The sequence below is a fragment of the Trachinotus anak genome, unplaced genomic scaffold, assembly GCF_046630095.1.
Source record: "Trachinotus anak isolate AG129_WGS33_773 ecotype Australia unplaced genomic scaffold, CSIRO_AGI_Tana_v1 ptg000016l, whole genome shotgun sequence".
Lineage (NCBI taxonomy): Eukaryota > Metazoa > Chordata > Actinopteri > Carangiformes > Carangidae > Trachinotus > Trachinotus anak.
Window position 1 is genome coordinate 20,608,868 of NW_027273867.1, and position 12,316 is coordinate 20,621,183.

Consider the following 12,316-nt stretch of genomic DNA (forward strand, 5'->3'; position numbering starts at 1 on the left):
ATGAAGGCGTTCTGGCCTCTTCTGTGATGGTTTGGTTTGGAAAAAGGTTGGAGATCATTTCTGCAGATGCAAAGGCTTCTTATGAAGCGGACACCCACTATACAGTAGTGCTGACCCTCTATTCATGATTTAAAACACTTTGCAGCAGCAAACTTAACATCGTACTGCAAGGTAAAAAAACAAAAAACAAAAAACACAATCATATATTATCAACTGTCAGTCTCAATAAAGACAATGAAACTATTATTTTATGTCTTTTTTCAAGATGGTAGCAAAATGACATCATAATAATGAACATGAAAATTTGGCCAGTGCTGACACCACAAAATTTACTAAAACAGAATCAGCTGATAAATAACTGAAAAATAAACTTGCACACTGAAGCGTTTATTGCATCTCTTCTAAGCTCTGGAGCAAAGATCACTAACTTGTCTGTTCGCCACAGTGACTAGTTTATCTAAAATTTGCCCTGAGCCTCTTTCCTTTGTAAGCCTGGAATAACAAATCCCTACTCTGCCCTTCAAAAACTCATTTGTATAATTTCTTCCTTCAAGAAGGAGCTGCCTCCTTGAACCTCTCGCTCTTGGCGGGTCTCTGGTGTGGACCGTGAGGAGACCCTCCACACCTCAGAATGTGCAGCTTCGCTCTGACGCTCCTGAAGCAGTGATTTAACATGCTCCTGACCGCTGCTGAGGAGAAGTAGAAGATAAATGGATCCAGGCAGGCGTTGAAGGTGCTGGAGAGCAACGCTACGTTCCTCCACTCCTCGCTCTCCCTGCGGACGAACCCCACCACGTGGGAGGCGTTGTAAGGCCCAAAACAGATAGCGAATACTATCAGTGTGCCAAACGCCAGACCTATGGCACGCAGCCTCCGCCGCCTGCCGATGTTTGGAAGACGTGACAGGATGAGGATGAAGTTGACGTAGCAGAAGCAGCAGATGAAGAAGGGGATGCAGAAGAGTACGAGGAAGAGCTCCAGGCGGACTGGCAGCAGGATCTTGAGCTCGTCCTTCGTGAAATTCAGGTAGCAGGTGGGTGGAGGAGGGGCATGTCTGCTGGTGGTGCTGCCGTTGTTGCTGTCACTGTCTGTACCTTTGCTCCACTGGGCGTAGGGTATGATGTAGACGATGCTGAGGTTCAGAGAGGTCACCACCCAGAACACGATGCTGGCCAGCACAGCGTAGCGGGGCCTGCGGCACAGGGAGTACCTGAGGGGGTAGGCAACGCCCAGGTAACGCTCCACACTCACAGCCGTGAGGAGCAGGGTGCTGTTGTAGATGGTGACGTAGAACAGAAAACCAGTGAAGGGGCACAGGGGGAAGGGCAGCAGCCAGGCCATGTCGTCCGAGGCCTCCTTCATTTTAAAGGGCAGGAAAGCCAGGAAGATGAGGTCGGAGATGGTGAGGTTGAGGAGGAGGATGTCTATCGGGGTTGCCTTGCGGTGCACCTTGCGGCAGAAGGTGCAGAACGCCAGGATGTTGGCAGGGACCCCCATCAGGAAGGTGACGATGTAGACAGAAAGCAACAGGTGACTGTACAACATGGTGTCTGCTCACAGCGGGGACAGGCTCTCTTAGACACTGGACGGAAGAAAACATGAATCATTATTCATAAAAGCAAAGAATTAAAGCAAAGCTGAGAACTTAGTAATTATCAGGGGAATTTCTACAGTTTGGTCTCATCTTCAGCCACATGCCTCCGTAGACGTGTCCATGTCCATCAGCTCACCACATGTTCAGGCTGAAATGTCTCAACAACTATTAGATGAATTGTCATGAAGCACCAAACCCATTGGTTCCTATTGGAAACATAATCTCTAAAACATCTTTAAAAATAGGACACAAATGTGTGGTTTCATTTTTAAAATAAATAAATGTGTGACCCAGTGCAACAGTGACTCATTTATGTGTTTTTATACACAGAGGACTATCAGAGCCGTATGAGCTACATCAGACTGAATTGCTTGTAGAATAGATTATCGGTCACTTTTGGTATTTTCACAGGATTTGTTGACAATAATGAGTAAAAAGTGTGATTGACTCACCTCCGTCAAACCTGAAAAACCCGGCTCCGCATCCCTGTGCAGCTGTCCTCCCTGGCGCTGCAGCACTCCGGCAGCATGCTACAGCTCCTGGAAGCAGACTGTTTGATCAGAATCACAGCGCTGCACTTAATATGCATGTCCTGCTATCTCACCTTCAGTAGCGGAAATTTAATAAGCCTCTGGACACGGTCTCTGTTCTCTACACTCTGCAAACATCATCTCCCAGCAACTGCTCAAAACTCGGCATGATGTAGGTGAGAAAGTGGCGTATTAACTTTTTGTGTGAAGGGCCTTAAGAGAGACAAAGAGAAAGTTGCATCAGTTACAGCATCATACAATAGAGGATAGAGACTTTGTCTGTCTTCAGTGCAAAACGACTCTACTCTACAAAACTTGTTTTCAAATTTAGATAGTAAATCCATTTGACCTCATGCATAACAGGGCTTCACGGAGCACATCAACTCAGTGGACAGAAACAGCAAGTTTGCATGAAAGGATGCCAGAAGCAAATTGCCACCTAGGTATTTATAAACTGTGCCATACAAGATGCCAGGAGCCTCCACATTCAAATGCACAGGAAACCCACACACACAGACCAGTACCTGCTCTTTGACTCTCACCACCCGCTAGAACACAAGCTCGGAGAAATCAGAGCCCTGCAACACAGAGCTGATCATGTGCCAACAACGGTCCAAGCCCAAGAGAGGGAAAAGTGGTGGGGTCGCAGAGGCGGCTGGCTCGACCCCAGGGGGCCCTGCGCCCAGCAATCGGGCAGACGGCCCCGACACCATATAGGCTCAAATTAGCATCAAAATGATTTTGAGCTTGTAAAGTAATGTTTACTAATAATTCCAATGTTTGTAGTTGTAAATCAACCTTTGTAAACCTGTGAAATAAATTCACATGAGACATTTCAAGCTAGTGCATGTGAAAAAAGTTGTGGTTGTGTCAAAAAGACTGGTATTTGGTAAAAAAAAAAAAAAAAAGGGACTGAACAAAACTGAAAAAATGATCAGTGGTGAGGCTGAACACTGTGAAAGAAGAAATGCTCTTGTGGATGTCTGTGTACAAATACAGAGCAGAAAACTGTCAAACTCAGTGCACAACTTTCCCAGTGTGACATTGAGAAGTACTAATTTTGATTGTCTCACTCTGTGGGAACTTCTGAGTGCAGAGTTGTACAGTTTTCTGCTCTGTATCAGTACACACATGTTGACAAAACCATTTCTTCCTTTACAGTGTCTTTGTTTAACCTCAATGATCACTGATCATTCGTTCATAGCCTCTTTTAACAAACAAATCTCTTCTTTACAACCACAACCTTTCATTAAATTAAAAAGACAGTGTCGATCATTTGGATTTTCATTTTCACATACTTGTGGGCTCTCTGTGACCATGTTAAAAAGAAAATTGAAAAGCTGTTTGACATTTCATCCTCAAAGACTAAATAATTAAATAAGTTAACATAACACAAAATACCCAGTTATCGGGCGCAGATTTCAGATTTTTCATATTCACATTCAGAGAATGGGTCAATGGGGCTTACATTGTAAAGCGTGAGAAAAGACTAGAGAAGCGCTATATATGCAGTCCATTTATCAAGTACCAGTACCTCAAAATTCATGTACAGTACTTAAGGAAATATACTACCACACCACTGAAAATGTACATACTGCCTTCTGAAATGTGCCAGTACTTAGGGACATGCACTTAAAAGTTAAGTACAAGTGTCTCAAACTTGTGTTCATGTGAAAATGCAATTATACTCAACTTTACTCATATGTGTGGTCGGTATAATACTCTGTAGTGGAAAGTCAACCTATTAAAGTCTATTTTACAATATAGTAAGTCTGATATAAAACTTCATCCATAAATATGATAAGGCTAATTTGAGAAACTAAGGAGAAAAACAAGGATCCACATGTTCATCCACACCCAATCAGCTGATAGAGGCAGTTGACAGCTCAGTTTATTACACACATACAAGATAAATACTCAAGCAATGTAATGTCAGACAAACAGGACGTGATCACCTAGATGTACTGACTCACACAGAGATATGACTCTACATGTAAAGCATCATTAGTCAACATTAATCAAAGAGAGTGAGGACATTGTTGTGCTGTTACCCCCAAACCTCAGGAACTTAACTGTTCAGGAACTAATACAAGAGAAATATGGTGGATATTTTCCCTCCTTTGGTTGGTTGTGTTACTTCTTTGACAACGATCTTCGAAATTCTCCAATCATGTCATTTTATTCTGTCATTTTCTACAAGGTGGTGTAATCCTGATCAAATCCCTGAGACAGTAAGGGGACAATCTGGAGTCTTGTGATCATTCTCAAGCACAAGGGGAATCCAACTTGGCGTACACGTGAACTATTCATTTCTTTTTTTAATAGTTGTTCTAAATCAAAAGTGCTATCGCAGAAGGACTAACAGTATATATCTAACCTTTCCTCCATTTCACTACACCGCTTGTACCAACACATTAATCACATGTAATACAATGCAAATTCATTACAGTTGTATAAAACATTGGTAGGTAACTCTCAAAGAAGATATTCTTAAATAATAATATATCATCACTTATAACTTGATCCCTGGAGATGAAATTTTAATGTTTCATTCATGATTAGGCGACTGAGAGTTTACCAATGTTTCATGCAGCCTCATTTCAGACCATTTCACCACAGACGTGCTAAGTACACCAATCATTAACCAAATTCAAGATAACATCATTCTGCTTTCCAGCACACAGCACAGGGATTATCCATTATTCAGCCCGTGCTATGGCGTTTTTTGCATCTTGTCGCCAACAAAAACCACTTTGCCCGCTTGATTTTTGATATAAATAACCTCTCTCGTGTTAAATATGTAGAGCCGGGTCCTGGAGAGCTCTACTTGACCCCGCTTTTGGAAAGTGACCAACCGTCGTGCTGATCAGACACATCACAGTATAGTGAAACGTCATTTTCAAGTGGAGCAACTAAGGTAGCGCAGTCCGAGTTGCTTAACGGTCTGTTGCTCGGTGACAACCCGTGGGTCCATGCTGGTGTTTTAGAGTGCTCTGGGAATAACAGTTTACATAGCAGCCATCTTGCTGGCCTCTCGGACCCCGCTGAGGTAGGCTCCTGTCACAGTCTGAGGGAAGTGTCTGTTGGTGGCCTGGTAACAAACGACGGTGACAATAAATCAATCAAAAAGGAAATATTATGAGAACAGTAAAAGTATCTATCACTTCAAATGTCTGCAGTATAGTGGTATGTTTGTAGTGACCTTTTTCACAGCAGACATTTTGAAATGTCACAGCAGGAAAAGCAAAAGTGTAATTGATGATATTAAGAACGACTTCCTAAAATTTAGGTGAGATAGTTCCAGAGCCCTGGTGTTGTGCGCGCTGGCTCACCAGCATGGCTCTGGGACATGCAATGAACCTGAGTCATCGTTAACAAAATTTTTCCTATACATTCAGTTTTATTTATTTGTTTGTGTGTGTGTCTTAAACGGATCTGAAAGATCTTTTCTAGAAAACTCTTGGTACACAAAAAAAACTGCTAAAAACAGTTGCACACATGACAAACCTGTGGGAAGTGCAGCTTCAACAATGTTGTCAAGTGCTAATGAACAACTTAACTCTCACTTTACCACTTTATACAAACAGAAATTTCAAGGTGCATTTAGCAAAAATGAGAGAAGTGGTTTCACCTCTCCAGCAAAGAACAGTTTCCCCTGTACGTCTTCAGCAAGGATGTCATAGGCCTCTCCGCTGCCCCCTGTCTTCACGAAACTGTAGGACATCTGGGACCATATGTCTTTGCTCCAATGTGAGACAAAGAAATGCACTGGCTCTGGGACCTCCTATCAGGGGTGACAGGAAAAAAAAATCAGTAGTAAATCTATAAAACTGAGGATTAAAGTAATGGATGGATCTGTCGTTCATAGCAAGTGACCAGTGCATTTCTGAAGGGTTTTAAGTGAATTTGCTGTCGCCACACCATCGTGACCTTTTCCACCACATGAACTTTTTCTGGAACCGAGGAAACTCAGGAGCTTTACTTACATTTCAGTGGAGGAAACTATTAGGGCAGGGTTTCCATACTAACATCAAATCAAACATGCAGCAGTAAATTACAAAGAATAATTCTGTTATTATCTCCTCATATACAGAAAGGTGCATAAAAAAACAAATGTCTGTCTAAATTACACCTCTTCGCAAATCTTTTACCTCCCGATTTATTTCTGAGTTTACTTACAGGGGCTCCATAGTGGGAAACAGATGATTTTATTGTCAGCTGGTAATCTGTCATGATGCACTGTTGCACCCATCAGTTATCTTAAATTCAAGTGTCAGCAACAACTCAAAAATGACACTGATAGTGTGAGTGGTCTTTGCAGAACGTGACAGCATTACCTGTTCCTTGAAAAGTTCCCGCAGAACCTTAACGCACTCGTCTACCACCTCCTTGTCCTCCATGTCCCGAACTGCAGGCACAGCATCACCAGTGATAACTGACATGAGGACGGCCTGCTTTCCCTGCAAATACGTGCACACAAAAACAGCTTTAAGCAACTAACGACCCTCAAAACTTGGTAAGATGCCAATTACATCCAACTCCCCTCTGACTGCTTTATATCCGTGTTTGTACTCTAACACAGATGGTTCCAAATTCTTCTTTTCCATGACAGGAATGGATCTCTTTTTAGTCAGAACAGTATTTAATTAGTACTGAGCAGTAAGATATTGTTTGTGTCTCAGTCTTGAGAGTGAAAGGAGAGAAACAAACCTGTGGATCCATGTCATAGAAGACACTGAACATGCCTCTCTTGTCAGGAGCTGGTGGGATGTGACCAAAGTAGTCTGCCCCTTGGATTTTGTTGTCCCAGAATCTGTACGGGAACTGAAGAGCAATCTGCAGATCGAAGTACAGATATTTTATCATTTACTTGCAAAAGGAACTTGCCCTTACGGATAAGAATTTGGCAAACTGACACATCAAAACAGTTATTACCTTTTCTATGATACCAGCTCCCAGACTGTGGATTGCTTTCAGTTTCCTTTCAGGAAGGGGAGGGTTGAACTGAATCAAGTTCTTCTGAAGTAAAGTCAACGGGACTGTAACAAGAACCTAAAAAAGAGGAAAGGATGTTTAAGTAAAACAGTAAAAATCCTCTGAAAGGTCACATTTTGTAGGATAAAGTCGATGTGGATGATGGAGAACATACAGTATCACAAGTGTTATGAGTCCACCTCATAACACTTGTGTTATCATGTTTTCACCTTCTGTGCTGTCCACTGGGATCCATTGGAGGAGGTAACTTTGACAACATCCCCTGAGTAGTCAATGGCCTGAACCTAAAACAAAAAAAAAAATACATTTAATATTTTCACAATGAAATTTATCTAAGCAGTAAAGGTAAAAGCAAGGTAAAAATCTGGAATTAAAAAACTGAAAACCAGACAAACCGGACACTTTGTGCGGATGTCGAGGCCCTCGGCCAGTTTGTGGAGTAAAACAGAGTAGCCCTTGGTGAGTAGAGTGTGGTCTCCTGAGAATTGGGCAAAAAACTCATTGTGGTCCCAGGATCTTGCTGATACCTACAGACAAACAAAAAAATAATAAACATACTTAAAAACATCTTTATAACCTAAATATATGAAAACCCACATAAACAAAATGTCCCTTACAGATCAAAGACAGACTAAGTGATTTTCCAGTGCAAAAACACAGACACATGCAATAATATATACATACACACATACACACACACACACACACACACACACACACACACACACACACACACACACACACACACACACAATATTATTATCTTCTTCTTTGGTCAATGCTTCACTAAGCCGACATGGAGAAACACAAATTTAGTTTTCTTTACAACAAAGCAGAATGAACTTTCTGTCCATCAAAACACATAAATCTGATGGCAACTGACTTTCTGTTTATTATCTATAACTCTCTAATAGGAATTATTCAAAGCAGACCCGGACACAGCAGAGAAACACAGCAGCCGTTTAAAGTTTTGAGTTTTCCAGACCTGGTCTAACGTGCTTCCACAGGCATACTCGAGGTTGCTGAGGTGAAACTGGAGCACTTTCTCCTCCAGCTCACTGAACTGGATCCCAGACTCCTGCAGAAAGTTCTTCTTCACTTCCTGGACTTTTTCTGTAGAAATAAAATGCATAGATACATGACCAACTTCTGTGAACCTATAGAAGTGCGATAGTAAATACTACATTAGTCTATAATAATATATGAATGCTGTTGGTTCCATTTGGAAAGTGACACTACTGAACTTCACACTTTTGCTTAAAACAATTATGTTGTATTTGACGATAACAGTTCAGCACCTCCCAGCGGCATGTCCTGGTTCTGTGACTTGTCCTTCCTCCATTCTGACACCACGTCCAGGATGGCGTTAAAGTGGAAGTCCATGCGTTTGTCGATGGCCGGGTCAGTCACCTGTCCTCCCTCCTGAAAGAGGTCACACCGCTCTCCCAGCTTGTGCATCTTGATGCCCATCTGCAACAGAGGAGTGAAGAAGGAACGCATATTTCAGATCCTATAAAAGGGTAGCACAAAATAGTGTGCTTTATTTAGCAGATAATAAATACAGTAACCTTGATCTTTGACCACCAAATCAGTTCCTTGAGTCTCAGTGCACTCACACAAATGGGAAAGACGGACAACCTGAAAACATAATGTCTCTGGCCCGGGCTGTCACCGCCACAGAGGCATAAAAACTAGAAGTGCACTCAGAGAGGGCAGACCAAGGCCAGTGTCTTACAACATACACCAGACTTAAGAGAAAAAAATTCAACTTCATAATAAATGATATGGATCGGCCCCAAGATTTAATGGGCTCTTTCCTGGCCCATGCACCATCAACCCACCAGGTACAGTGCAAATCGGTTCAGTACCTTTGGTGTAATCATAATAGATTTTAGCACATTAATTCGTACCTGTTCACACATCAGGGCGATGGGGTTGTTTACACAGCCATTGACAATCTGAGCTCCTCGACCGACAGTGACGCCCAGAGAAGTATCATCCCACACTCGACCTCCAATTCTGTCCCTTGCCTCAAGCACCACCACCTGTACATCAGTGGAAATGAAGAGTGTTACGGGACAGCTCAGACATATGAGGCCAGGGACGACGTGCAATGGGATCTAAGTATTTTAACCTGAGTGCCAAAGTTTTGCAGCTGCCGTGCAGCAGCCAGACCTGAAGCCCCAGCACCGATGACGACAACGTTCTTCTGCAAAAATGATTAAATGTTGGAATACCATAAGCACTAACCAAATTATTATTTAACATAAATGTATTTTAACATAAAGCTATAAATATGTGCTGTTGTGTCAAGATGAAGTGAAGATGAGGACACTCACAGAGTGGTATCTTTCTGGGAGCAGAGGCTGTTTGACTGCCAGAACACCCGTGTTGATCAGACCCTTCCTGGTCATAAAGTTGAGCACCCGGTCCATCTCCTGCACACAGCGTACCCGTACCAACCCCCGCACAATGATGTGCTGTGCACATTTCTGAGAAGTCAGCATCTCCTTTAGAAAAAAATAGATTTATTATTGTCACTGGCTGCTTGTCTTAAATCCTTTTTTTTTTCTTTTAAACATATTCAAAGGTAGACAAACACAAGAAAGATTTTTTGTTCCTGGTTCAAACATGAAAAACAGATCATGTTTGATGGTCACTGTTGGCAGAAGTGTGCAGTGTACCTTGCAGTTCTTGTGCCAGGAGGCCAGAATAAGGTTACGCAAAGCCAAATACATGGTGGGATCACGGGAAAATTCTGGAAACTCGTACAGCTCATCCAGCTCCATCATATCCGGCCGCACACACAGAGCCTTGCCACACTCATTGGGCTGGTAGAAGGGCTGGAAGTACGGACACAGACCTGGAACTGAGGGATACAGTTATGCAAAACCACATTACTGTAGTTTGGATTGAAATCTCCACATGGAAGGCTGACCAAGCATCTCCCTGGTTCATGAGTCCCACGTATCTCTCTGTACATATAGTAGATATCTGTATATCACAGTGCAACAAATAGTAGCTGCTCAACTGTTGCATTTCTCCCGCACCTACAGACTTACTTTGTGGCTGAACAGCTCTGCAGTGATCTCCCCTCAGCTCAGTCAGAGACACATTGCTGGGAGAGCCCGATGGACTCATACCCACACAGTCGGGGTAGTAGGCAGCAAGGAAGGGGCTGGCTGGACTTTCTTTAAACAGTGGCGGCAAAATCAGCATTGAATGCCACCAGCTGTCGGTCACCTCAGCCACTCTCTGTGAGAATACAACAGCTTGGGGTTAAACAGGATGCAAATTATTGCAATGTCTTTCAATGGTAACCCTGCTAACATATATCAACAGCTTACCAAGTCCTCTGGTTGGGAGCACTGGTCCGGACCCTCACTCTGTAGGGAAACAAACAAGATTATCATCACAAAAGAAATGTCACTTAATGAATGGCGTGTTTGTCAATTTCCTGTTTACCTTTATGTTGTTGAACTTCATCCCACAGCGATATGTCGCTGCTAGGGAAGCAGTGAGTTGGATCTCCTTGGTCAGCTGACGCCACTTCCTACAGTCCGGCTTGGCGCATTGAACCTGAGAGGAACATGTGAAAATGAATATTCTGGTATTTATGACACGGAGAATTTAGTATAACCACAGTCAGACGTTTAACAGGAACCAGGAAAACCTGACAGCACGTACCCAGAATGGCAGCTGCTGATCTGCCATGAATGCTTTAAGACTGGGCTCACTTTTCCCATTACTAGTCCACACCTTCTTCCATGATGCAAAGGTCTCGTAGCCATCTTTGTGACTGACATGGGAAAAAAGAAAACAAAAGAGTCTATATTTGGTCATTTATCTTGATAAAGGGTTACTATGATTAGATTTATGAGATACTAAACACTAACATATCTGCGTTATATTCTTGAAGCAGCAACACTTCAATAAATAAGCACCATGCAGAAATTATTTCCATAGATGTGGTACTGTGCTGTATTGTATTATGTGCCTTTGTCCAGATTACCTTCTGTAGTAATGATCGAAACATTCATTGCAAAAATGTTCACCACATGACAGATGATACCAGCGAGATGTGTATCCATTTTTAGCACACCTGAGAAGAGACAGAAGAATTACAATCTATCAGTCAGTATCTACAAGGATGTAAGTCAGTGAAGCCCTTGTTTCTCTTACACTAAGAGACATGCTACCTTTCAGATGCGCTTGCAAAACAAACAGGGTACGTGGCAGAGCATCCAGCCTTCTCACACTTTCTGTACTTCTTCTCAGACTGATCGTCTTCCTCCTCTGTGTCTGTGGCTTTTCTTTTGCTCTAGAAGAGAGTGTCCAGAGTGTCGTTTTCGAGCAGCTCGACTCATCTTTATTTGTGCAGTAATTTCAATTAAAGGTTTGATAAAGGTGTCACTCTCTAACATAAATGGGATTAAGTATAGAACAGTGGGACATAGGGATGAAGAGGAGGAAATAAATACGAGACACAACAGGAAAACAGGCTGAACATGCTTGATGCAGTTTCACCTGCCCAGGTGGAGGGTTGTTGGTGCGCTTCACCCGGACGTTGATCTGCCTCCCGGAGGAGCGCAGGGTCTGGCCGTCCCCCGGCGACTCCCCGGAGCTCCTCTTCTTGGCTCGCCGAGCACCAGAGGCGTTCCCAGAATAGTCTAAACATTAATGACAACAATATGTCCCCAGCACTTTAGACACAATGCAGAGCAGCTCAGTTCAAGCGAGGGCCTAACCATTATATTCATGTGTATACAGCTAACGACACTCATCACAGGTCGACCAGGGCAGACGAGCAACGTTTTAAATTAGCATGTAAACGCAGAGGAGGTGGCGACAAACGAGCGCATTATCGAGGCTTTTAAACTAAACAAACAGTGTCAGTCTGTCACATTTAGCATGTAGCAAAGAGCAGCAGCGCCTTATAAACACTGACCTGCGTCCGACAGCATGGCCGCCTGCGGTGCCACTTTAAACACCCAGGAATGTATTGACGTTTGTGTGAGCTTCTCAGACGGGGGGTTTTTTTTTTTTTTTTTTAATTGTTCAATCCGTCTCCCTTTTATTGTTGTGGGAGGAGGGGGTGTCAATGCGCCGCTGTTACCAGAACACCACTTCCTGTTTTGAAGAGGAAATGGGCGTTTCGTGTTGGATGAGTTTTGAACTGCGCCGCTCTCCGTACTAC

General features: G+C 43.0%; 2 protein-coding genes across 2 annotated transcripts; both read right to left on the reverse strand.

The window, feature by feature from the left end:
* Window positions 1-549: 549 nt before the first annotated feature.
* Window positions 550-1,559, reverse strand: LOC139634268 (free fatty acid receptor 3-like). The gene has a single exon (XM_071500626.1). The coding sequence runs from the start codon at window positions 1,543-1,545 to the stop codon at window positions 550-552; it is 996 nt and encodes a 331-aa protein (XP_071356727.1). The 5' UTR covers window positions 1,546-1,559.
* Window positions 1,560-3,993: 2,434 nt separating this feature from the next.
* On the reverse strand, window positions 3,994-12,251 carry LOC139633511 (lysine-specific histone demethylase 2). Its single transcript, XM_071499204.1, has 21 exons — window positions 12,068-12,251; window positions 11,647-11,789; window positions 11,319-11,440; window positions 11,132-11,221; window positions 10,807-10,918; window positions 10,585-10,698; window positions 10,467-10,505; window positions 10,182-10,374; window positions 9,804-9,988; window positions 9,459-9,629; window positions 9,254-9,328; window positions 9,030-9,164; window positions 8,418-8,589; window positions 8,105-8,232; window positions 7,515-7,646; window positions 7,329-7,403; window positions 7,060-7,176; window positions 6,835-6,960; window positions 6,462-6,584; window positions 5,756-5,908; window positions 3,994-5,215 (listed from the first exon to the last, which is right to left on the reverse strand). The coding sequence occupies exons 1-21, from the start codon at window positions 12,081-12,083 to the stop codon at window positions 5,132-5,134; spliced, it is 2,505 nt and encodes an 834-aa protein (XP_071355305.1). The 5' UTR covers window positions 12,084-12,251; the 3' UTR covers window positions 3,994-5,131.
* Between the last annotated feature and the right edge of the window lie 65 nt (window positions 12,252-12,316).